The 27,950-nt window shown below is 42.1% G+C and overlaps 1 protein-coding gene across 5 annotated transcripts in view; it reads right to left on the bottom strand.

The window, feature by feature from the left end:
- Window positions 1–27,950, bottom strand: part of LOC115361118 (transcription factor SOX-6-like) — a 121,300-nt gene that overhangs the window by 57,482 nt on the left and 35,868 nt on the right. For all 5 annotated transcript variants that reach the window (XM_030054417.1, XM_030054420.1, XM_030054415.1 and 2 more), the window contains 2 exons: window positions 22,450–22,669; window positions 18,221–18,431 (listed from right to left, as the gene is read on the bottom strand). In XM_030054417.1, the coding sequence (XP_029910277.1) occupies window positions 18,221–18,431; window positions 22,450–22,668 (430 nt within the window). In that variant the 5' untranslated portion in view covers window position 22,669. The remainder of the gene's footprint in view (window positions 1–18,220; window positions 18,432–22,449; window positions 22,670–27,950) is intronic.

The raw sequence follows: 27,950 nt of genomic DNA on the forward strand, positions 1-27,950 counted from the left end.
AAACAAAAATGGGGGGAGGGGGCGGGTGAAGACAGCTATGAGACATGAACAAAGAAACATTTACAGAACAAACTGGAAGAGTGGAGCACAGATCCCCACCCGGCGTGTTGCCCCTTTTCTGGACTACAGGCTACACTATGTGCCGAGCAAAACCTGGGAGAGACCCAGCACCCAGGGTTATTGCTTATTACAAAATATATTAACTTATGATTCAAAAATAACACAGTACAGTGTCGAAAATATACCATAGAAGCTTTTCGATCTCGAATATAGCTGTTTCTTGTTCTCTCTGTATCCGTTCCACTTTCCTAAACACATTATAGCAGAGGTCGGGAACCTATGGCTCACAATCCATCTCTGGCTCTGTGCCAGAGCTCATGAGGCTTTCAACAGAAACCCTGTTTCAAAAAGAGTACAAATTAATATAGTAAATTCAACATATTACTGAGCTCTCTCTCTCTCTCTCTCTCTCTCTCTCTCTCTCTCTCTCTCAGTCTGTCATTGCACACACACTGGCTTGCTGATCTGTCCCTATGTGTCTCTGCTGTGAGTTCTGTTGACTTTCTTCGTCAGCAGTGTGTTTTATAAACTCGGCCCAGTAGTATGCAAAGGGAGAGAGAAAGAGAGAGAGAGAGAGAGCAGCGATGGTTGAGCAAGCTCGACGGTAAATGGAGAGAGGTGCAGAAGCAGTAAGAACAAATGTGTTCAGGAGTTTTGAGTCACTGCAACCACAAGAGGCTCTTCATCACAGAGTCATAACTGTGTGCAGAACGTCCTGGGCTGATAGGGCCGGTGGTTTGCGAGATTAGTTGTGGAGAGACACACAGACAAACACACCAGACCAAACACAAGACCTAGTCCTGCTCAGCGCAAGATAATCATTTACTTTTCCCATACTTGGGAGAAAAAGGTATTTCCAGAGCAACACTTGACACTGTGAGCAGTCATATAATATAATTTCATGACCCCTCTAATAACAGGACCTGCCTTATTTTTTCATTGATTTATTGAATGGTTATTGAAGGAGCTAAGAGGGTAAGACACTCGACTCGATATACATTTTGTTCATTGGGTGATATTTACAGCCCGGTAAGGGGGGGGTCAGGATTAGAAGCTTTTCTCTCATCACAAGAGCTAAAGACGTGGCCGATGTGCATCTGGTGGGCCTCGTATACAACGGCATTAGCAAGTGCAATTTATGGGAGCACTTAAGACAGGAAAATACAACCTGTAACTTAGAGATACATCTGCATAAGTCAACTGTGTGTGCGTGTTTGAGTGTGTGTGTACTCCCGTGCACAATTTATACCCCCCGTGCCGATAAACAGAGCAGAGGAGGAGACACTGAGGACGGGAGGTGGAGGTGGCGGCGGGGGGAAGACAGAGACGAGAAGATGAGACGGGAGAGAGAGAGAGAGAGAGAGGGATGAGAGAAGATGGGGGAGAGAGAGATGTTTTACCCTAGATGGCTCTCTATCTGTCCCTGCGACCGCGTCAGGGATCAAGTGCTGTTTAGATTGGAGGGGTGGATAAAAATTCCTCGCCGCCCGAACACCCGCTCTTTCATCAAGTGGAGGAGAGATCCACAAGACAGATGGGTTGAAGTGGAGGAGGGAGAGCGAGGATGGAAAGGGAAGGAAGGAAGGAAGGGCAGATGAAGGGAAGGAAGGGAGGAGGGGTAGGATGAGGAAGAGGAAGATGCTTGTCCATATGTGCAGGGAGGCTCTGTGTACTATCCAGAGAAAGTGGAAGACACAAGATCTGAGTATCACAATATTACTTTTCACTACATGGTATCAGTTATCTAACGCCTTTAAAGACTTTTTCATATGATTTCATGACATCTACATGCCAAAGCGCTATGTTAAGTGAGTGCCTTGCATAATTCTGTTTAATAAATTGGAATAGAATTTTTTTTAGGACATTTATCACATGCATCATCATACACTACTCACCTTTAGGCACTGTCTGCCTAAAGGTGAAATTTCAGGATGAAGCTAAAATGCATTCTAACCTTTACAGGTGAACTTAATGTGACCTTCTGTAAACTTTTGAATGCACATGTCCAACTGTTCAATGTTTCAGTACTTTTTGCACAAGTTGCTGTTCTCTAACAAGGAGTTTAACGGCAAAATTCACATCAGGTGTTTGATGCTCCAGCTCATCGAGGTCGTATCATTAGGGAACGGCTGCTGGAGACTGGGGTACCTCAGATGGAGTGGCCTGCACTTTCTCCAGACCTGAATCCCATAGAAAACCTATGGGATCAGCTGAGTCGCCGTGTAGAGGCTCGGAGCTCTGTACCCCAGAACCTCAATGTCCTGAGGGCCGCCCTTCAAGAAGAGTGGGATGCCATGCCTCAGCAGACAATAAGTCGACTCGTGAACAGCATGAGACGTCGTTGTCAAGCTGTTATTGATGCTCAAGGGCACATGACAAGTTATTGACACTGACATTTTTTGTTGTGGTATATCCACCACTGTTGTTGGCTTTTGTTTCAAGAAATTATTTGAGATGAGGAAATCACCAGTGTATGCTTCTACTTAAATGCCCTACTTTCATGATATAATATCACTGTAGCGTGAACTTTTTACATTTTCCATAAATTTCACCAAAAAGCCAAATATCCCTAACTTTTTGTGAGTAGTGTATACTGTATTATTACATGGCTATGTTGAATACTCAATTCTGATTGGTCTATTAAGGCACTCTGCAGTAGGTTATTTTTGAGAAGAAGCTGTGGTCTCATCACCACACCTGTTTGTCCCAAATGAATGTGCTTCACAAAGCCTGGCTGCTGTGTGCTGTAAGCTAATGTCAGCAAGCCTCAGGGTCACCCGGCGTCAAAAAGATGCTGCAGCCGTTAGCCTCTGTTCAACTACTGGAACAGCTGGTTTGGAAACGGCTCTTTGAGTTTGGCAGAGGAACTCCCCATACCACCCTATGACACAAGACACCTTGTTGTGGATTGTCCTTTACATAGGCTACAGTGATTATTTTATTAGTCTACATAGGTGTTAAGTAACAGGTTGCATTCTAAGCTCATTCCCAGTCAGTTCTGTAGAATAATGCAATGTTTGTTGATAGAAATTGGATCATGACCCATGTATTACAACGCCTGTTTTATCGTGATGTCCTTACCTAGAGCTAGCTCTAAGAGAGAGAGAGAAAAGGATAAAAGGATAAAGCGGAATGCAGGGAAAACAAATGAGAAAAAGAATGACACATAAGTCTCTGCATCTTCAAAGGCCTACATTAGGATGATTATTTAACCTTTTCAGCTCCAGAGGCTGCACATCAGTCTGGCTGTAATAACCAACTGCGTTGCACTCCTCGAGAAAAAGCACTTGAACTATTGGATGCAATCATTTTTCTAACCCCTAGCCCCCCGAAATCAGCTCCTAAACAGCTGTAAACCAGACAGTTTAAACACCGTCTGAGAAAGACAGAGAGGGAGAGGGAATGAGTAAGCGATAAAACTAAGTGAACAAGAGAGAGCGGCGAAGGAGATAAAAAGTGGATAAAGAGACAGAGAGAGAGAGGGAGCTGTCACAGTAAATCAGGGCCAAGGCAGCCAACTAGCTAGTGTTTAGGGTAAACACACTTTTATCACCTGTCCCCGCGCCAACCTGCCAAGAGACAGTGTTTGGGGTGTTTTACACAAGCCACAGGCGACTTACCGTGTGTGTGTGTGTGTGTGTGTGTGTGTGTGTGTGTGTGTGTGTGTGGCAGGCAAGCATCAACAATCCCAAAGAGACTCAGCCAAGAACAACAGTGTGCCACAGGCTTCCACAAAAAATGAGTCTCTTTTTTCTTTCTTTCTTTCTTTCTTTCTTTCTTTCTTTCTTTTCTTTTCTTTTTCTTTCCCTCTCTGCTCTGTCTCACTCTACCTACCTGTTCTCATGCATGCTCATGTGTTTTTATGCAGTCTTATGTACAGTACAAAAGCTGAACAGGTAAAAAAGTGTTTTGCTGGCTAAGACAGTTGCAATAAATAGGTATATGGTGAAAACACATTTACCATACCATCTGTGTGAATACTTGTTTCTGATTGGCTGGAGGGTGTGCATTCAACCCATGCAATGCACATGTGCTCCGGCTCATGTTTAATCACTGTCTGCCTAAACTTAACCACATTTACAGAGTGGATGCATTTCTCACTAATGGGCTTCCATTCCAATGGGACATTTTTCGGACTATTGGGGTTTGGGAATAATGGACCTCCGGACCAGTGGGAAGTCCCATTACAATGCAGTGGCTCAAGTTGAATAACGTTAGCCGAATCAGCTGATAGCATCTCTGTTGCTAGGCTGTCTGACCTGACAGAGAGTTTTTATTTCCAGAGCATATTGCTTCCTAACTTAATTATCTCTCCTTGTTTTTTTTATTGTTGGCAAGAGTCCATGATATAAGTGGAGCAACCCACTGTGAGGTGTGAGTACCAAAGTTTTACCACCAAAGTGGAGGCAAATCCAAATCCCATCAGTAAAGATCTACCTCCTTTGTTGCACCTCCTTTGGCTGTTCTGAAATGGTGTCTGTAAAATGTCTGTCCTCCACGCCCTCTCAGAAATGTCAACCCGCTGTGTCTGACATGCTTAAGTCTGCGTTGTGGTTGTGGCCACTGGTGAATTAGCATATTGCCAAGCACATGTCTCGTTTTCATCTTTGGACAAAAGCCTGAAATATGACCAACATTAGTTGACACCAAAGAACAATAATGACTTGTCCAGTAATAATCAATTCTCAAGAGGCTCTTTCCAGTTTTCTGCTGGATCCGTTTCTGACGAAGCTCTGCACTCGGGAAGCCAATTTATTTGCTTCAACCCGGCTGATGGAAACACATTTAATTCACATTTTATATTTTGCCACATTTCAAAAGTTTCCTTCATAATTCACTTGACAGTTGGATGGAAACTCTGCTTCTCTTTCGCTCACACACACACACACACACACACGCACACACACACACACACACACACACACACACACACGCACACGCACAATCTCCTGCACTGGTGCTTAGAAACTCAAGTCAACAGTAGAAAACCAAGGTAAAGAGAAAAGAAAAACATGAAAAAAAAAAAAACAACAAAAGCCAATGTTCCAGTGGGTTGCTGATATTTGTGTAACACGCTCGCCATTAAATAACCATTTGGTGTCTTCACTTTGCTACCAAATGCATGTTAATAGAAGCTGACAGCTAAACTTTGCACTTCCAAATTCATGCCAGTGGTGCAACTTCAGTCAGGCATCAGAAGAAGAAAGAAAGAAAGAAAGAAGGAAAGAAAGAAAGAAAGAAAGAAGGAAAGAAAGAAAGAAAGAAAGAAAGAAAGAAAGAAAGAAAGAAAGAAAGAAAAAAAAACTAAAACAGGTGATAGAGGGCAAGAAAGAAATCAAGAATTAAGCATCAAATGAAAGAGAAATGAGGAGGGAGAAAGACAGAAATAAAGGCAGCAAGAAAGAGAGAATGGAGAGGAGATGAGAGAGAGAGAGAGACAGCAACGGAGACAGGACGACAAGAGGAAAGATAGACACAATGAGAGATAATGTGTGTGTGTGTGTGTGTGTGTGTGTGTGTGTGCGAAAGAGAGAGAGAGCAAGAGAGAGAGGAGGGAGAGAAAGAGAGAGAGCAGCTGTCCTAACAGCTGGCCAACAGGATTGATGTCTCAGTGAAATAAAACTCAACATATGTCCAAACATGAGGAGACTGGCCAGCCAGAAGAGGAAGGAGACACACACACACACACACACACACACACACACACACACACACACACACACACATACACAAGCACAGCGCGAACCCACTGCTACAAGAATACCAGTACACTGGCGAGAAGTTTAATTGCGTCCACCGTGTTGAACACACCCCCACACACATGCAGGCGTACACACATGAACATACACACGCGCACATCGCCCCCCACACACACACATTCATACATACATACATAGGCAAGTTACACCAATGGCACTGATTGCTGTGTTCTAAAACCATTAAAGAGTGGGGTGGTTAGCCTGGCTGCGTGTTAGCACGGTGTCCATTACACACACACTATTTTCATCTGTCAGATGACACCCAGACTCTCTTGTCAGAGAACATGGCAACGCAGCCGGCCCTCCAGGCTGCAGTGTGTGACAGTGTGGGTACAAGTGGGGTTCTCGGTCTGGATGGCAGTAGCCCTTTGTAACCCTCTTCCTTCAGCTGATCCACTCCCTGCCTCCACACACACACACACACACACACACACACACACATACATACATATCAACACTTTTGCTGCCCAGCACAGTATTCCCAAACAGAAATGGCCACCTGCAGGAGCGGAACACTAGTCTTGCATGCCCTGCAACCAGGGTTCTCACGATACCAGAAATTTAGCAGTCGATACCAATTCCAGTGAATCTCCACAATCTCAATATCATTATCGATATCCAATACAGTGGTCCCTCGTTTATCGCGGGAGTTACGTTCTAAAAATAACCCACAATAGGCAAAATCTGCGAAGTAGTCAGCTTTATTTTTTACAATTATTCTAGATGTTTTAAGGCTGTAAAACCCCTCACTACACACTTTATACACTTTTCTCAGACAGGCATTAACATTTTCTCACTTTTCTCTCTTGTTTAAACTCTCAAAGTTCAAACCTTCGTAGAAAAATAAGTCCAGTCTTATAGAATGAACGCATTCTGTACTGTACAGGAGACACGGCACGGAGGAGGTTGATTGACAATGGTCTACAGTCCCTTAGCCAATCAGGACGCAGAACACAGTGCACTGTAAAAAAAAAAAAAAAACATGCAAAATTGCACAAAAAAAAAATCCGCAAAACAGCGAGGCTGCGAAAGGTGAACCGCATTATAGCGAGGGACAACTGTATCTCGATATCTGTTTCAATACCATGGTAAAGGGAAAAAAAGTAGAAATTCCTTTTATTTCAACATACGCTCCTTTATTAAAATCTGTTGACCATTCAAATATTTAAGCCTTCAAGTATTTAAAACAAACAATAAGTCAACTATGCTTAAATGACAGAATTTCAATTTCAGTATCGAGCAGAGACATGAGAAAAATATGAAAATAATAAGTAGTCCCATAGATAATTAGAAAAACAAACAACAACTTAAGGGGAAACTGCAATGGCCCCATTTGCATATTTTGTTTGGTGAATTTATTATTATCCCCTCAGCATTCACAAACGCGAAGTGCTTCCGTACGCGACTCTCGGTGTGTTTCTTTTGGACAAGCCGAGACGGAGCTGCCACTCCAGCTGCACCTGGAGGAGCCACCTTTCACGTGTGCTTGTCTCCTCTTCAGTGCACACTTCAACAAGTGTAAATCATATGTGTACTGCCCCTGTCACTTCCCAAGGAATATGTTGGGGCCTGTTGAAGGCTAAAGCTTAATCAATACTAAATCTAAAAAAAAAAAATACATCCAGCACCGACGGTACCTATGGTGCTATAGAAAAATGGGTACCATCGTACAACCAAACTATAAGTTCTACAATGGCTTCAACTTGGTACTGAGGTATCGGTTCTCAAGACATGCCTACCTGCAACCATTATTTTATATTTATGCTGTACGTCCCCCTCCAATATGACTTGCAATGAATACAGCAGGAGAACAAGCTTCAATTCGTAGACCACAAACATTACAAACAGGCAGTAGCGAAAGTCAGAGCTATAGTTCCCTAATGGATGCAGCAAAATACTCCCATGACTCATGAATGATTCAAGTTAATGTATGATGGAAGCTTATAGGACAAAAGTTTTTGGAAACTGCAGACAAAAACATAGAGGTAAGTGGGAGAAGGGAATCATTCAAGCAAGTAAGGATTGCAGTGATGCTAAAAAAAAACAGCCTCAAGGTTAACATGTCCTGTCCTGACAAAACAGCAGAAGTGGACTGTAGATCATTCAATAGCATTTAGGGTTATAGTTTTAGTTGGTGTAAAATCTAAGCTTTCATTATGACCTTTGACCTGTAAACCTCACAATAAAGAGAGGGAACCTGTATCTCGGTGAACTGAGCGAGGTCCTAACACTGTCAGGATTAGGACTTTGATTCTTGATGAGGCCACCCATGCTAAAAATGTGTTCAGTCATGGCAGTGTAAAGCACTTTATGTTATATTAGATGGCCGCGCTGCCAAAGGAGCTGGTGCAAAACTCTGCAGGCCTGAATTAGACAAAGGATAATGTTTCGGCTGAAGGTGTGAGCTTAATACTAGAAAAGCCCAGCTGCTGATCCCAGTGCTGCAGCCGGAGGGGTTAGGCCTGCCCGCTGACGTCTACATACACTGCCGCCTAATAGTCTAAATGTTATGAAAGCTTATGTTGTAATTTCGTCCCCCACGCAAATGTACCCTGTTACGGTCATCGCCCTGATGGGGGCGCTATAATTAAAGGTCAGAATCTCAGACTTTGAATGTTACACCACTGCTCTAATTTTGGAGAAACTTTACAGTTTGACATAGTGCTCTGGGGGTTTAAAAAATGTCAGCTTATTGGCCTGATGAGGGCGCTATAATTAAAACTTAAATGTGATAGCAAAGACACTACTGGTCCAATTTTGACATCTCGTTACTGAGTGGCCCTCATTGGCAAGGGACGATATGAAATTAAAAACAACAAAATCAACTGCAACATTTTTAGCATCAAATCATCATGTGTTTTGTGAAAGACACATATACATATTCTTCTGCTCTTTGAAATTACGGATGCAAGAGCCTGAATACTGTACAAGTTGGCCATATGCTGCACAGCAGCAGCAAGGTCAAGTCACTTCAGATTCAATCAGTTTAAAAAGTAAAGCAAAGTAAAGCATCTATTTACCGGTATTTACATGTTGTTCCTTCATCTCTTCTCTTTCTTTTCCTTTCTCTTTTATTGGGGTTCACTCATTTGTATATGCCAATACAAGGTCAACATCCTGAATTTTGCTGAACCATTTTTGCAATACTGTGTGAAAACTGAACAGTTTGCACACCTGACTGCAGGTCTGGAGCTGCCAGGGCAGAGATGGGGTGTGAGATTGCCTCATCATACCATGCTAAACAGATTCTAAAATCTCTAGGTTAAAATAAAATAAGTTGAACCTCCCGTAAACTCAGATCCAGTGCACCCCCAAAACACCAGTTTAAGACCAACGCTTCTGGTTCCACTTTAGCCATGATATATGAAACCCTACCCCACTTAGCACATGCACACTCACATACGCATGCATATAGACACATACATAGCATGATGTGTGGTTTAGACACAATAGAAGCATTGTTGTGGGTCGGTCCCTCAAGGGAGCTGGAGTAGGAGGTGCTTGTGGTTTGGGTCACTGAAGGGAGATGAAGGGGTTCAGGCAGCCAGATATCAGCGAGGGGGCCAGTGGTGAGTCTTGCTGGAGTCAACAACTACTCGGCAGCTGACTGAGGAGGGGAACATGCAAGTGCATCCAACATGGTTGCCTACAGATAGCCCCACCCCTCCAACCCCTAGAGCCCCCCTTTGCCCACTCCTGTCAGCATGTCCATATCAGAAAGGGACGGGTGGGGGGTCGGGGTGGAGATCTGGGGCACTGAGGAGAATAGGCCTTCCAGAGCAGCACAGTGAGACAGCTGCTCCTTCTATCATCTGTAATGGGAGCTATCATCAAACGCAGTACACTATCAGGCGCTCCTGCTGGCTTATAGTGCGGTCCTAATGTACTGCCAAGACCAGTGCATCAATAAAATCATATAACAGCTAAAAACAACTGCTGTTGTGTCAAAATCAGTGTTGTGTTGAGTCAAGGAATCTATAAAGAGCAAATGTCAGATAAATCACTGCCATCAATGCTTCAAAATGTCTTCTACCTTGGCAAGACCGAAGGTAATTTGCTATTTGGTATACTAGTTAACATTCTGGGTGTTTTGATTGATAAATATATTACACTGATAAGTTATGAGTTATGAAAATTGATAAATATATGAGCTTGAACTTATGGAATGTGATCAGACCAGACCCATTGCTGTCTGCAAAACTGCTCTGAAGATAATCAAATAACGCTGGAGCTGCAATAATTGAAATCTGAAATTGAAAAGCTTATTCCACATTTTTGTAAGTCAGTCCTCACTTAAATTGACCCCTTAAATTGCTGCTCTATTTTCCGAAAAACTTACTCTTCAAGGTAACATTTAAACATTTAACCAGCAAGCCCACTCATCTTTATGCTGTGTCAACTACTGCTAGCTGTAGAAAGACATTGTGTGGGTTCAGTTTGAGAGTAATAAAACCAGTGAGCAGTTGGCTATGTGATCAGCAAACTGAACAAACTGTTACTCCTTTTTGGCACCTGACAATCAGTTAACATAATTTGCTTACCTTCACAGCCGTGAAGACTTAAAAGTTTTAAAAGACGCACTTCTCAATTAAAATTACCAAGATATTACCTTGTAAAACAAATATCAAATTATCACCGGTGTCGTTGTTCAAGGGGAAAGTGTTGGAGCTCAGGATTTATACAACATGTGCTGCAGGCTTTACAGTTTGTCTCCAATTAAAATTCACCAGCATGGCTCTGGCATGTTGGGCCTTTCCTTTATAGATTACTTTGGCCAAAAAAAAGGAAAGTGTCTACATGAAATTACAGGTGTTACACGCAGACATATCATGCCTCTCTACAGATGCTAAATTATCCGGTGAGCAACTTGGCATTTTCAAGGAAATCCTGAGGGAAAAAATGAGAACCTGATAAAATCACTTCTTAAACTGATTATGCTGGAAGATATTCAAGACTGGTCCGGCGAACCACATTGCATGCGTTTGTACCATATTCTGGCTGGCCTCCAGCCAAGCTGGGGAGGAGTGGGCTACTGGGCATATCCCACTGCCTGTGTTCACAGTCGAGACCCACGGGCCGTGGCTGATCATTAGTAAAGAGATCCCTATCAATTACAGAAGAGGAGATTGAAACCAACCACAAGGCTGCCACAAGGAGAAGTCCAGGGGGAAATGGGCTCTTGGCAGCGAAGGGGAGAGCTGCACTGACCATGAAATGCAGGGATACAGAAAAGTAGATTAAAGGTTCAAGATTAAAGTTGAGAATGCAATGAAATGTTATACTACATTGATCCTGTTGGGGAAATTCTCATTCCTATTGCACCCATCAATAGGGAGGTCACACTGAAGAGTCCGCCGCAGAGCAGCATCTCTGGAGCTGGCAGAGACCCAAGCCTCCTTTAACACTGCTGGACCAAACGGCTCTGAAGAGGAGAGGAGCTGTTTGACATTTTGGCATTTCCACTGGCACCCGGTTTGGTTTGGAGAGGTTTAGACCCTGTTTGGTGTGGTTAGCTAACGCTGCTGACTGCAGCACAACCATTCTGGTGGGATGCCTTAATGTTGTAGGTGTTCATTGACCGGTTTTACATTTATGTCATTTTTATGAGTCCATTTAGGTCAGTTGGCTCTTCTCAGTAATGTTTTGGCTCATCCTTTGCTCAGAGTTGTTCACATCCTCTGTTAAGAGCAGCTGAAGGTCGGTATTCTGCACATAGACTACATACAGCTCTAGATCCTCCATTTCATCAGGCAACAGAATGAACCAATTGCCACCACATTACACATACGGAACCCTACCGCTGACCAGCTGCGTCAGTTCTGTCAATAGTGTAGTTTTCTTAGGTACTTCCAAATTTAAGCAGCATGACAGATGAAAAAAAACATAATTGCTCACATGGGTCTAGAATAATGTGGAACGGCATGATGCAGCAGTTGGTACCCGTTCTGCCCAACATTGTGGAGAGGAGGCTTCTGGGTTTTGCTTGAAAACACTACAGTAGGACAGATATTTGCTGAAATGGGAAGCTTAAACACAGATTTAGGACCATATGCTTGCTCACCATGCCACCCTGCCGCCCCTGATATAGCAAACTGGGACTTGTGCACACACATACATGCACACACACACACACACACATACACAAATCTTCCAACCTGCATACAATTACAGCTCAAGCTGCAAATCCCATAGATGGAGGCAAACATAGCAAACTTAGAGCCTAGACTTTGTTAATTAGCCAATAGGCTTAACCCCCAAGGCCGACCACGCTCTCCTGTTAAGCTGTCATCACAACTACTTCCACCTGAGCGTATGAATGCATAAGACCATGCACACACGCATGTGCACACATGTACGCGCGCACACACTGGCCTTGCTGTAGTTAGAGGTCAGGTCATGTATTTCAGGTTCTTGGGCTGGTTAGTTAAACTATGCTACTTAGCTCTTAAAGCTTTATTAGAATGGCTTAGCTGCAAAGATGGCTCCCTGATGACAAACAATGAATCCCATATCTGAAAATGAATCCTTCATTTCAGATTGCGTGTGTCATTGAAGATTTACAGATTTACAGTTTATCATTTTGAACACACAGAGCTGAACTATCTGATGACGCACATGCACAAACAAACACACGCACAGCATCCAGAAGAGGTTACACTTCCCCTGGTTTGATTGGCAGTAACAGCAGTACATGCCTTTCGCCAGTGAGAGAGAACAAAGAAAAGCCTGGCAGAATGTCTCTATTGTCACTGAGGAACAGGGTTAGAGGAAGGCCTGGCCTCGTTTTGACCTCCTCCTCCAGCTGGGGAATCCATTATATGGGCGGTTGGGTATCCAGGTCTAGCCTGGCCTCGGCTCAAGACACAGGGCTGCCTCCAGACCGGACAACACAGTTTTACACACAGTACAAGTGCAACACTCACACATGGTGGCTAAACAAGAGGCTGCAGGAGTTTTCTTAGGGTGAGGTCAGCCTTGAACTTTAATTCCTGTACATGTACTGTCCATGGCTGGTAACGTCTTTCTGAGTGTCATTTCTTTGTTAAATTCAGTAAAGTTGCAAAAGGTTTGATTCTTAGTTAAAGTCACAAGGAAAGAGTGTGTGTGTGTGTGTTTGTGTGGGTGAGTGTTGGGGGGGTCCCAACAGTGGGCAGGTTGGACCATAACAAACAGAGAAAGTGACTCAGTGCTGTGTGTATAACTCTGACCTGTTACAAATTATAAACTCTTCAAAATGATTAATTTACAGTCACCGGGATGCAAGCATTGTACTTTGGGAAAAGGGGCTGTTAAACAACTAAAATGCACTGCTGCATCCTGTTGCTAGTTGGGTCAAAAGCTGCAAAGTTAATATTATATCACTTTCCCGACAAAGCCGACACTGTCTTTAAAACCCCACTGCCACTTTTGATGAAAACTTGACAATGTATTTGTCATTTTCAAATTAAGATTAGCCAAGGCACATAGAAAATAGACAAATAGATGAACAGACAGATAGACAGACAGATTCTTTCATGGGGTCATTTATTAGTAAGTCGGTAGATATTATGGTATGATATGACTGGTGTTTTCATTTGATTGAACTTTAATTTGGTAGTTCTGTTTTTTTTTTTTTTCTGTAATGACCGTGTGTAAATCTGCCACAGCCAGAATGATGCCAATTCGGACTGACGGGCAATTGTCAAGCACTGACAGTGAACGCCTGTCAACACTGTGAATGTTCAACAACTATGAAAAAAAACACGAGAGAGATGTCCCGTTCAATCTGGGAGATGTACAGCATCTGGCTCAGAGCCAAGTCTCATCTAGTCAGTGTGCTGGCACAGGGGGCTTCCAAGATCGCAGAATAAGAAAGCAACAGATGTGTGTAAGATCCCTCTTTTGTGTTAGTACATTGTGCAGATCTCATGCGTCATTAAGACAAGTTTCTGTCAATGATTCTGACTTCCCCATCACAAACTGGTCACACAGGTGATTTCCAATCCAAAACATCAGTCACACCATTGCCATTTAAGCTTTGCCTCTCTGTAGCAGCACACTGCGGTGGTAATCGAGCCCACATTCACCTGAAAATGAAACACATGAATTGTGTACAGTAATTCAGACTAGCCAGGGTATAAGCACGGATTAGAGCGATGTCAAACGTTTGCTGTGTGCCAGAGCCGCTCAGGGCACATTAGATGGCTGACTAAGTTGGCACGAGGGTGCGGTGACCATGCCAGGGCCTGTTAACACTGGGTCAGCCCCAGGGAGCGACAACAATGCAGCTGATGATGATTCAGTCATCAAAACCGGGGGAGTTTGATTGCACACTTCACTGAATTTAATGTCAGATCGGGCAGCATTCAAAAATGGTTTGATTTTGGCATTCAGATAAATGTGTCAACCGTGACAGCTTCCTCTTCTGTGGAACTCCTGACTAAAAGCAACAAGGCAAAATCAGATTGATGTAAATCAGCCTGCTAGCTAGGCACCTATCAGTGTTAAGAGACAGGTTAGACACTTTTTTCCTGGTTTTTCTTTTTCATTCTCTTTGTCTTGTATTCTTAGCTACAAAAGGACAGAGAATGGAAGAGCATTGCCATTCACCGGCATGTCTGGTAGCCACATTTTTCTGCCGCTGTTCCCCCCACCTGGCCTTGAACATTTTATTCAGCAACCAGCCTACCAGTTTAGCACTAAGTGCTTTAAAACGGTATAGAGGAAGCCTTTTGTAAGCAGTGAGCTTTTGTATCTAAACCTTCACATAATGCAGGCACAATTGGACATAAATGCAAAACTGCTGAGAAAAGGCTGGACTCTGTCCCCCTTCACTTACATGTTGTGAAAGTGAAAAGAATGTATTTACAGCAGCCAAATGTGTGGTAATACAGTGAGCTGACACAGTCCAAGACTTCTTGATAAAGCCTTTAGAAGCTGATGGGTGAAGAAAAAAAAAAAAAGAAAAAAGCTACCCGCACCCTCCCCTTCCCTAACACCGCGAAGCAAGGCCATTTCCATTCGTTAGAACTGTCACAGGCACTTAGGGTTCCTCTAAGTAGTGGACAGCTAACAGCATACCGACAGGGGGTGAACGCAGCCCGATGGCTAACAACAACGCCAAGCGCACATTAGCTCCAGGATACAGTGCACGGAGGGGTCAGCGATGTTACACTGAGCACTCAGTGGCTAATAGGCTCGATTCCATTTGATCATATAGCCAATCTAACCTAGGACAGCTCAACCCAATGAGGCCTTTTCAGTGGGAGGCAGAGGACGAGGCGCAGGTTACTATTGTTGGACCTTTAATGTGCTGGCAACTTGAATGAGAACAGATGATCAAATCCGCACATACGGTAGAGGGATTTTTAACAAAGTCATGTTTCAGTTTTTAATCTAAGTGTATACATGCCACCAGAGTGAAAAAAGGAATGAGCCTGTGGAGGGGCGCCCCAGTGGCTCACTGTGAGGAACACGTACCACTTAATACTAAGGCTGCATGATATCCCCTCTCTTTGCCCCATCCTTACTGTCTCTCCCTGCTGTGACTGTGTAATAAAAGAGAAATGCCCAAAAGAAATATTCTTTCCCAAAAAAGTCAGAATGAGCTTGTGGAGTTTTTGCAGTGCAGGGTCTGAGGTGCAAAATGGTCTCTTATTAGCACTATATCAGAAACAGGTTGAAAAGATTATTTACCGGGGCAACCTTGCACTCCTGTCTGCATTGCAGTCCTTTGGCAAAATGGAAACAAAATAAATGAGAGCTTATTAACTTTGAATGGTTGGCTTTCATTAGAAACATAAGAGTGTGGGATGGCACTTTAAATCAGGGCGTGACCGAGGATGCTGATGGAGATGCATTGCAAAAAATGGAACAAAAAGCGCTATGAAAGGCTATTCTGGTTGAAGAACGGGTACAGAAAGGGAAGGAGAGATAGCAATGCCCTCATGAGTGGTAAATATAAAGCAAAAGGGAAAAAAAGACAACAGTCCATTAAATGAGAGCTTGTTGAGGGTCAATGAAATATTGGGAGGAAATAGCATCACTCCACTAAATTAACAAATGATAAAAAAACAAAACGGGTTTGCAGGTTTGCCAGCTATCAGTTTAAGAGTTTGGGATTTATTATCATTTTTATTCCAGTGGTGACAATGGATAAAATGCTGCTGAAGGGGAATGCACTTGACGAATCATTCAGTTTTAACCATCTATTGATCACATCTTTTCATTTTAACAAAACCCCTGAGACAACAAGGAAAAGTACCTGTCAACTTTATTATGTGGGGTCAAATTACACTTGAAACTTCTGAAGTGAAACGCGTTACTATGGCACCGAATGACAGGAATTTGTACAGTGTCCCTTCAAGGATCAGAGCAATTCACTTGAATGTTTACAAGGCCCAGAGGTAGCGTTATTATTATTGTGCTAACACTGTACACTTCACTTTCCTTGGTTATATTGTACATTTTCATCTCATTTGTTTTGTCTCAGCTAAGTGCTCTCAGTGTGATCAATGCACTTGTTAGTCCTTGGGGGATAGCAGCCTCACTAATTACCAAATAAAGAATCTAACTCAGTAGCAAGATCTTTTTTTTTTCCCCAAACAGAAGGGAAGTGTCTCAAGAAATCTGAGTCATATTTGAACATCATCAGATAAAATACTGACTTTTCTGTATCACATTTGAATACTGGGCATGCAACATTTTCCTAGGCAACAAGACATAAACAAAATGTACATAAACACACATGGAATAGAGAGTGCCAGTATCATTACCATTGTAGCCCATTTACTACTGTCTTCATTTCATCCAGTCACGTTGCAAGGTTTTCCCTATCTAATTAAATCTTTTAACATTTGCTTGTTTTTCCATATTATAGCTTCACACCTTGCTTGCAATTAACTGCTTTCCCAGCTAACAAACAGGAGACATGGATGTAATAATAAAGTTTATAAGGTAACATGTTCTTGATGCAAGAATGGATGCAAGATTGCCGGCTCAAATAAAATAAAAAAGTTATTGTCCATAAAACATACATACACACCTGAACTTTCATCCATCCCTTAGCAGTATTCACTGTCTAACATTTCCATGTACTCGCATCTCCTTTGATTTGACAGGGAGATGTCACAACAGCTCTGAACGCACACACAATCCATCCTTTTAAAAACAGCTTCTGTACTGCAGATAAGAGGCGAGGCTGCCTGTCTCTCAACAGAAGACACTGAGCACTCTCTTACGCCTCTGGCTGTCCCATTCTGAGCCACTTGACTGTATCAATAACAAAGTAAAACCTCTAAATGAGAGAGATCAAGCGCTCCTCTGATATCATGACAATTACTATGTGCACCATAACAGCATACAGAGGTGTTAGATCTCGCTCGCCGTGGGGAGGGAGGGGGCAAGCTGAGGCATGCTAGGAGACTCTGTTGCTGTCCTCTGTGAGTCAACTAGATCTGAGGAGCAGGCGAGAAAGGGAAACCGGTGGTTTCTCTGATTGATCTTGTGATCTTCCAAGTGAGGGATCTGCCACTTGTAATTTTAGATGTTCAAAGATCCTCTGAAGAGGATGTGGTCAGAAAGCGAAAACAAAATCCTGTTCTTACTTTACATGTGACTGAATACAAATGAGAGAAGGGACTCTTCCTCTCCTCATATCCAGCAAAATCATCAGTGTCAAAAACAATTACCATGTCAGTGTTTAAATATGTCCACACCCCTCAGAGTTAATTGAACACTTTTAGATACCCGGTTATTGGCACTGAAAAAAATAAACACTTACAAACACTATGAAATTTGCTGTGATGATGTGATCTCAAACAGTCATTCAGGAATATTTGTCACTTATAATATTAAGGCTGGCTTTACACAATGCAACTTCCATGGAATTAGTTGCAGATTGCCAGTGAAACTTTTTCCTGTCCCTATGTCACCAAACCCACGCAGAACATTCCAAATGATGATGCAAAATCAATGCATAATTTTTACTGGATGCTTCTCCTGCTGAGCTTCGACAAAGCTGACTTGCATGGAATTGAAGCTTTTTTTCAGCTGGACCAATGCAAAGCCAGCCAGTTCTTTTACTGTTACATGACTGCATGTTCTTCTGGGGAAGAGAAGCTGGGAAGCTAAATACCTGACATATAAAACACAGAAAACAGAACGTGGCTGACTTGCATTCTTGCACCAGCCAGGGGAAATCTGAATGTGAATGAGCAATAGTCTCCCTCGACAGCGATGTTGCTCTGTGGCCAACAGCAGAAGGCTGTAGTTGTATTGGGTTTGTAAATGGGCGTCACTGTATGAACGTGCAGCAGGGCATTGCTAAAAACAACCGTGCATGCCTGGCCTTCTTTGGATTAATGAGGCTTAAAACACAAACACACACGTACACACATCAAGCTGACCACTTTCCCCCCTACCATCTTGTTCCGTCTTGGTCAGTTCCACGAGTTTCTTCTGTTTCAGCGTGTCCACCACATCCGCCAGGCTTCCTTTGCGGCGTTCCGGCGTCCCAAAAGCCAGGCCACTCATGGGTTCCCCACGATCCCTGGAACACTCCTCTGGCTTGGGTGGAGAGGTAGAGTTAGTCCGGTAGGAGTAGACGGAGCAGCCTTTACTGCTGTCATTGTCCTAGGAAGAAACAACAAGATGAAGCATGAGGGTTCGAGCCTTTAGAAATTTCGGTTCTTCACAGTTCCACCTCATAGCAACAAGGGCCTGGATTCAGCTCCTGGTCTTTTCTGATTGCATCTTTTGCCTGAAAGTTTGGTTGGCTTTGGCTGCCTTCAATGAAGTGGTTTTTCAAAGCGGGGTCCAGGTCCCCCAGGCACTCTAAGGCTTCTCCAGGCAGTCCAAAATCAGGTAGTTACATTTCTTTGTAATTTAATCAGCTAGAAATTGTTGTATCACAAAATAAATATGAATGCTTATTTAATGTCACCATTTGGAGTCTATTTGTTAGTGTGCCAGTACACCATTTAACAATTGAAACTTGAATTGTGCAGAATTGCTGAGGTTTGAGTTAAGTGAGGATCCTTTAGACTTAACTGACAAAAAACATAGAATAAGCATGCAATGTAGACTCAATCATCAAATTATATGTTTATTCCATATTTCTTGTCAGTTGAGTTCAAAGTGTCCTCGCCTAAATTGTTTAGTGCATCTTTATAACTAATTAATACAAAAAAAAAATCCTGTTCATATTAGGGTCCCTATGGCAAAATCACTTCAAATAGAGGTCTGTCATTTTGGAGGACAACATGAAAACATTTTGGAAACTCTTGCTCGGATATCCTTCCACAGTCTAAAGATACTCAAGTCAGGTGGACTGAATGCTGCCCATACGTGTGAAGGTGATCATGAGTGTTTGTCTATCTGTGTCAGCCCTGTGCTGGACTGGATATATTCATCTGTCTTCACCTCACAAAAGACAAAACCATGCGTTTCGAGGCTGATATACTTATTTATGTGCTTACACCAATATTTTGGTCATAACTGCTGTTCTTCATCTTGGCATTAATCTCCTTAGAGCCCATGCTGACTATAGGAGGTCACTAATTACAGAATTACCCTTTAAGCTGGCACTCTCTAACATTAGCAGTGCTTAAGCTTGGCATGGACAGGTTGGCACGGCAGAGGGAACTGCATCTTGCTGCTGACAATAATACTTGTGGTTTTGACGTTTGCACTCATTACTATAACTTGGTTACTATTAGTGATCTGGGAATCGAAGGTTACTCTCTTGTTGCACTCATTCTAAGTCACTCTGGTTGAGAGCATCAGTTAACTGTCGGAAATGTGGAATTCAAGTACCAACTCAGGTGCATCAAAAAGGTGTTGGGATTAATAAATATGAAAATATATGCTGCTTTGTAGATTGATTTAAATGCTTGGTTGCTTTTTGTTACTCTAGATAGAACTTTGTGTTTCATACTTTTTCCATATATTAACTAGAAAATGTGCTCAATAGAGCACAGACCTCCGTCAAGGAGACAGATCTGGTATTTGCCTTCACCCGATAGTGCACTATGTGTCCGTTCTATCAGCTGTTCAGATCTGATATCTACACATTAAAATCAGTTGAAGCACCTACACTTCTTGTGTTAGGTCTGTAGCGACTGGATGGATCTGAGAAGGATGGTGCGTTCAGAAGCCATTCACCTCCATTTTTCATTTTATATCATGAAAAAACAGTTAAACACATTTTAAGTCTTTTAATAAGGGCTTCAAAATTATGAAAGTTATCTGTTATGGTTATCTGTATGGCATTACACATTTTTTTTACTATAATATAACAGAGTGTTAACATTTAAATCTATGGCACTTCTGCATCTAACCCCCTGCATGATGTCAGTTAACTGAACATGGTGCAGAGGTGAATGAGACGACGTGCAAAATCATGTTTCTGTTTGTTCCTGCATCTCCTGGCAGTTTGGCATGTGAATTTAATCAAGGCTTCCTTGGATCAATCTATCTACAAAATTTTGTGTAAATCTGCTCAGAACCTTTTGACATATCTTGTTCACAGAAAGACAGACAGATAGACACAGCAATTAAATAACCTCCACCACCCTCTTGATGGAGATAAATAGCATACTTTTAGGTAAACAATTCATTGTTCTGATTTTAATGTTTTAACTTAAATTGAATTATTTTATAGTCCTTTATGGCTTAATTAAACACTATGATTATTCAGGCTTATGGAAACCTTTCAAAACCTAAATCAAATCAAGCCTAAATCAAATTGTATTTATCTGGAAAAGTTTTGGAGATACAAGGTTTTCATTAAACAATAGGAGCACCGTATAGTGTCATCTCTGACTTAATTAGACCATAACCTGCCTAAACATGAGGCTACTTTCTCCAATATGCGGAGATTATAGCCTATCATTGCAACCCCACAAGTTCAATAGAGAACGTCCATTCTGATAAAGTTACAGTTGTATAATACTAGTTGTAGATAGATAGATAGATTGATAGATAGATAGATAGATAGATAGATAGATAGATAGATACTTTATTCACAGGACATTCACAGTTTTTCAGCGGTATCCACAGATTACAGATTAAATAAATCAATAAAAAAAGATTTAAAAAAAAATAAAGAATAAGATCTAAGTACAACAGAATAAGATCTGAGTATTTCAAGTGGGACAAATTGATTTGAAGGAGGGAATAAAATGAGAGAGTTATGTTGTATTTTAGACATAAGCCTGGAATTTGAAGTAGTGTATCAAAAGTTTTTTTTTTTTCTTTTTTTTTTCTTGAAGAGAAGCTCAACAAATCTCAGTAAGAGGCTGACTCAAAGTGGGTAACTTAAGACTTGTTGAGCTGAATAATAGATATCTAAATGGTGCTTTCCGTTTTGTTCTGTCCTGCATGTTTCTGTCCCACTGCTATTTGCTCTGCTAGGTTATGCGTTAACACACGAGGAGGCACAAGGAGTCTATATTTACCGTGAAGATAAGCCCTTCAAGACGACCACATTGTCCCACACAACAGACACTTTCGCACAGGTGTTCTAACACCAGGGCTATTTCTGGACGTTTTCTCCTCCCCTGACAGAGTGGGGGGATCTCCAAGAACTTTAGGAGGCTTATGTTTCAAAGACAAGGGGCTTTGGCTAACAGCAAGATCTTAAGGCGCCCTTGAAACGGCTCCAGGAGGCCCTGTTGTGCACTGTCTTTAAGCGGAAGATGCCTCTGTAATGAGGATTAGCAGATAGTGTGTCACTCATGGATTGTTCAAGTATAATTTTTCAGGTCCATACATAATACTACCAAGGCATTATACACGTGGGCTGGAGAGACATTATGAACCAAACTGTCACATGTTCAGTGGTCGCAGCAGCTAATGTGTGTGCATCACTAGCCATGTGTCCACTCAAAGTGTCCTTGTGTAAGACATTAAAGCCCCTTGTGGTTGCTCACTGGAAGTCACTCCAGATAAGAGCATCAGCTATATGTTTGTTCCATAACTGTTTATCTACAGTACAGACAGTTATGAAATAATTCAATCTTATCAGATGGGGATCCCTGAGACTACATGTTATCAAATACAGGTTGGCCACTGATGTATCAGTCACAGCACTGGCATAACACTGACAACTTAGGAAACTGTATTCTCAAAACTTTCTCCTCTCCTCAGAGGCTGAATGAAATAAAGTCAAATACACCTCTTCCATTAGGGACCAACAGAACCTGAAGCCAAGTAACTACCAGATGCATGTGCACGTGCGCACACACACACACACCAGGCTGCAGAGATGAGAAGAATCAAGGGTTATTGCTCTCTAGAGCAGCACCCTCACTGTGCTGCCTACAGCACTGCCTGCAGCACACAGTCAAGAAAGAACCACTAGAGTGTGTATGTGTATGTGTGTGTATGTGTACGCGTGTGTTTGTGTGTGTGTGTGGCAGTGCGCGCTCATATTTGCATTTGCACAATCGTGAATATGCAAGCACATGTGAATTTGCACATGCTGTATATTGCCGCATGTATGTCATGAGTGTTTTACGAGTGCCGCGCCTCAAGTGTGTACGCTGTGTACACACATTCGCCATGTTTGTTTTATAGATTGAGTTATAGCAGCATATCTCAAGATAAGATATGGACAATTCCTCAGCACTGTGTGTAATTCACTCCTCACCATCACAGCGGGCCCTACGCTGTCCCACTCGGCCTCCGTCGGCTTCTCTCTGATTGGCTGCAGCTCGTCCGGATGGGGCTGGTTATGCAAAGGGGGCGATCCCATGTCCTTCTGGCCCTCTCTCTCATCGCCGGCCCAAGCCGCATTGTCCTGGCCCATCGCTTCCTCTTCCTCTGTCGCTGGAGGAAACGGAGGCGTTGCTCGCATGGAAGACATCATTCTGCGAAGGAAAAGCAAAATAGGTTTTGAGCTCGGCGGCCGTAATTTCTTCTTCCACAGAGAAGAAGAGGAGAGGAGAAGAGAGGAGAAGAGAGTGGAGGCGAGGAGAGGAGAGCGATAACACACACCTTGTCAACTATGATGGAAGAAGATGACCCAGTGATGGACTAACTTTGAGTGTGACTCTGTGACTAAAGCCTGCCTGCCTAGGTGAGGTCACTCTTGAGAATCAAAGACAATAAAACACTGTCTCAAATACTGAGCATCACATTTGAACAAGGCCAGTCCCCCTCATGAATTGTTGGCCCACAGGTTCTTTAACCCTATAAAGCCATTTGTATCATATATGATACACATTTTCAATTCTGTTTTTCATTTTCAGTTTAATCAATACTTGACCAAAATACTGTTGTATACCTTTGAACACTTCCCCTGTTCACCCTGGACCATACCATTGGCACTTCAAGTACATATCATATATCATACACCAGAAAGGTCATGTAATAACATATTTTTTGAATTTATATATATATATATATATATATATTGTTATAGGACTAAATAAAGGGTTCAGTTTCAAAAAATTTTCTGCCAATTCTTTCATAGTTCAGGCTTTATAGGGTTAAGTGTTTCTATATGAGCGACTGACTTATCATGCAATCAATATACTATAATCCTGTCTGGAAAACATGGAAATGCAGTGTAGCGTACTTTGAGTATTTGAATGAATTTCAGCAGTATGGCCATCTCCAACTGTACACCACAGCCATGCCAATAATCATAGGAGATTTCACAACCACACATTGGAATCGTTTATTCATAACCATAACTTTGTTTAAGATGCAGAGACATGAATCACTAAAGATACAATCATATCATATTGGAGTTGATGTCCTGTCAGTGCTCAGTCCACACACACACAAACGCATACACACGTATGCTTTAAGCAGAAATCACATTTTTTGGTGTGTGGCCGACATACTTATTCAGAGCGACTTACAAGGACTGCAACACACATACTGTACATTCACACACACACATACACACACACATACACACACGCAAGGAAAATACCGCTCTGGGGATAATCTATTAATCTATTAAGCAGTATCAAGGTCTCTCGGCACTTCAGAGCTGTGAAAACTGCGGGCTTGATGCTGGGCTTCTGTGGAGCAAATTTATTTTCCTAATGTAAGCCTCAGGCTGTGAGAGTCACTGGGCTAATATATCATTTACTATAATGATTTCACACACACTCACACCTTTATATCACTACACTTGTGAGGACTTAAATTGATATTAATTCTTTAAACGTACACACTAACATTAACCCTGCCCACTGCTTGACCTAATCCTAATTCAAATTTTAACCCTAAATCCTAGAACAGCGCTTTCAACAAGCAGCAAAATGTCCCCACTTTGCAGCGTTTTCTATATCTTTGTATCCACGCGAGGGAAACTGGTCCTCATAAGTACAGGAACACATACACACAAGCACAGACAACAAATTGCAAGGTGATTACTGACGACACAGATTCCTGAAAAAAGGGCGTTGGACTGTAATTAATTGTTTTCACCACACAGACACATGCGCACACACACACACACACACACACACGCACAGCTTCTGTGAAGTAAAGGAGATTGCCACTTCAGTGCTAGCGCTCAGTAAATCACAGCAGGCTGTCCATCTCTGAAATATGCAGCCTCCTGGGTACTCTTAAACGTAAATCTGACCCTCGCTCACGTGTCTGAAAGGAGAGAACAGGGCCAAAGACGGAGCGTGGGGAGGGGAGGGGCTGTGGTGGAGTGGGGTGGGGTGGGGTGGGGGCGGCTAAATGCAAAAACTATGGACAGACTTGACAGAAAGAGTAAGAGTGACTGACTGGAAGCAAATGTAAGTGTGAGATGGAGAGAGAGAGGAAGACAGAGGGAGGGAAAGTGTAAAAGATGAAAAGAGAGAGAGAGAGAGAGAGCGAGAGAGGAAGGAAAACCAAGTGTCTGCTGGGATAGAGCTGTAGAGTGGGTGAGAAGTGGGTGGTCTATAACTGTCAGTTGGAGAAAATGACTCATTGTACACACTAATAAGTCATATTTGTGAGTGTGTGTGTTTGCATGCATATGCCTGTGCACTTGAGTGAGCTGGAACGGCATCATGTGAATGGGTTTTCTTCCGTTTGGAGTTTGTGTACTGTAAAATGATTCTGAGGGTCTCAATGTATCAGGCACTACTTTTTTTTTTTTTTTTTTTTTCTTCTCAACTTCTCATATGGGCAGTCTTCTGTCTGACTGCCACTTCCAGCGTGTCACATAAACATGGTTACATCAGAGGAAGAAGAGGTGTACTAGGTAACACAGGGGTCTTGGTGGATGCCATAGAAACTGACACCCACTCAACTCTGACCTGAGGATGTCAGAACCACTTACACCAGCACAGCACCACTTACTACTGTCAGGCAGCACGGTTACGACACTGCCCCGGCTTCACGAGCTTCCACTGAGGGAGGAAAACACATTTTCATCCTGTGGTACTATGGCTTGGATCCTTGCACTCTTTTCCTGTCAGTTGCTTCTAACATTGATGATCTAGGAACTGAAGTTTGTTCTACTGTGACACTCAATGTAAGCGATCGGGATAAGAGCGCCAGCTAAATGCCTAAATCCCAATATCAATCTACCGACACCCTAATACAGGTGTTTTCAAACTTTTTTTATATCCCTTCGGACTCCCAAGATGATTTCCATCAAGTCACGGCCACTCATTTGAGGTGATTTTGCCCTACAGAGACCCTGATATGAAATAATATTTAAGTTCATGTTCAGTATTAAATAATTTAGATGTCATACTTGAACACTGATAAATAGTACAGTGCATGAGAATGAAAAATACTGTCATGTTAAAATAATCACTTCTGCATACGTAACAAATTCTAGTGAATTAAATTCGAGTAAAATTAAACTATTTTGCTGAGCGTGTTCATCAAGGATCCCTGAAGGCCCCCCGACCCTACTTTTTCCCATTTCAAGTGCTGAAGGATGTTAACAGCTATTCTTCGGAAATGGAGAGAACCAGATGGTATAGCTTAGCAGGTATTTAGTGCTAGCAATAGTATCTGCAGCCCTGACTATACAATACTGAGCGATAAATTCTCAAGTCCAACATGCAGCGTATTCACAGCACATGCACACCTCCATGACGGCTTGTCCTAACCATCCCAAGCTGTTACAGAACAACCAACAAACAGCAAATAACCAGCAGAGTGAGCAATGAGAGAGCATTGGGGAGCTGAGTTAGAAGACAGAAGAGAGCCTATATTTAGCTGACAATATTGCTGGTGGTGTGTTTATGGGGCAGCCTTAGACTTAGTTTCTTGGAACTGGTGTCTCATATGGCCAAGAATTCCCGGGCTCATAAATTGCTGCCACTGATATAGTTTCATCATGCAACAGTCCCAGGGCTTGTTGGTTAGCAAGCAACAAGGCCCTCTGTGATTGATGAGTATTAGCAAAATGCAGAAATATAGCACACTTGATTAGAGGACACAATTATGGATAGACCCCATATTTCAGTGATCAGGTCATCAGGCAAACAATCGCATTACGTGTGTTAACATGGCAAGACTGTTGAACTAACATGGCGCCTGAAAAGGTTAAAGTCTGTCAAGGAGCTGCTCTGGACTGGGCTTAGCTTTTTGTCAGATGGCCTCATGATGACCAGTTGTTGATTCTGCAATCAAAAATGTAATTTTAGATTTCATTTACAAAATCATTCATGATGCATGAAATCTTATATAAATTAATTAATAATTAACATAAATTAGAAAACATAGATAATATAAAACAAAGACAATATGAAACCGATTTGTCAGCACAGAAATGACTGCATTAAAATGCTTACTGAATTACAGTCAACTAGTGTAATTAAAATGAACTGAGGGGGCATGGCACTGGTGACGAGGAGAATGATGCCTTTGTAAAGATGCCAGAATGCAAATGAAAGCAAAACAACTTCAGTGACATTGGCTTAACAGCCTTAGAATGAACTGCCAGCCCCCAGATACCAGCGGGCTTATTTGTTGGATGAGAGAAGCCAATAATAAATCAACGGCATGATGATGTTCCTGTATAAATGCAGGAGGAACATGAACCCTCCTTCAGTTACCTGTTGCTATCAGCCTGATGCTGTTAACAAGTGATGAATAGAAAGGCAGGGATATCTTGGGATACCACCAATTATTTCACGGAGGACTGGATATCACTGCTTTTGCACAGGAAACCTTATAACTACAATTTTGGAGTTTTTTCTCATTTGACTTGATTGAAATTTTTTACAGCCATTATGACTGAGGGAGCTGCTTGATGCTTGGGAAGCAACAAAAACTCAAAAGGACAATTTAAACATATGGGCAGCAAAAAGAAGAAGAAAAAAATAAGCATTCTTTTCTTAATTTCTGAGACAATAAATATATAAAGTTGTTTTTTTTTTTTTGTTTTTTTTTTTTCATCTGACCACAGCACTTGTGTCTAACAATATCAGCTGCTTGCCAAGAGAAGAAATTGAGCGATTATGACTGAAGGAGCAACCTTCTCCCTGTGAGACCAACAAAAGAATGAGTCTGGCTACCTGGAGACTCTCTCAAGAAACAGTAATGTGAAAAATGTTACACTGATAGCGGAAAAATAAATTCATTTTCTACACACACTGCCTTGAGGCTCTCTAAAAGCCTTTTCATATTGTCAGACATCTAGAAAAACACTGAGTCGTTTCCCTCAAATCGGTTCTCCTGTCTAAGATATTTCTTGGAAAGTGATACTGTGAGATTGCCTGCGTGATAACCAAACAGAGCGCGCACTGTTTGACAAGAGCAAAGTGTTTGAATTCGTCCTCCTCATGCATCTCAAAGTTTTTACGAGTGCAAAGTAAGGTTGAGAAATGATCCCACAAGTGGGAGGTTTAACAACATGATAAAACACAAGCTAATATTAAATTATGCTCAACTGAACTGAATTGTTGTGATATTTTTTCATTATGATTAATAATTATATTCAAGTCTGTATTTTGCAATGCATGCTCAACAATTTTACTTACTGTTTTCTTTGAGCATTTTGGTTCAAGTTCCCTTGCTTCCTTTGATGCCTTTGGAGAGTCTTATAGCCTTCAGCTCAGAGACACATTCACCTAACTAGTGTAACTGTCTGTCGGTGGACAGCTAGCTAAGTCCCTCTCTCAAACGTGGACAGTAACTTAGAATCCCTTAGTGAGTGGAAGAAAAACGAAAACT

The sequence above is a fragment of the Myripristis murdjan genome, chromosome 6 (assembly GCF_902150065.1).
Source record: "Myripristis murdjan chromosome 6, fMyrMur1.1, whole genome shotgun sequence".
NCBI classification, from domain to species: Eukaryota; Metazoa; Chordata; class Actinopteri; order Holocentriformes; family Holocentridae; genus Myripristis; species Myripristis murdjan.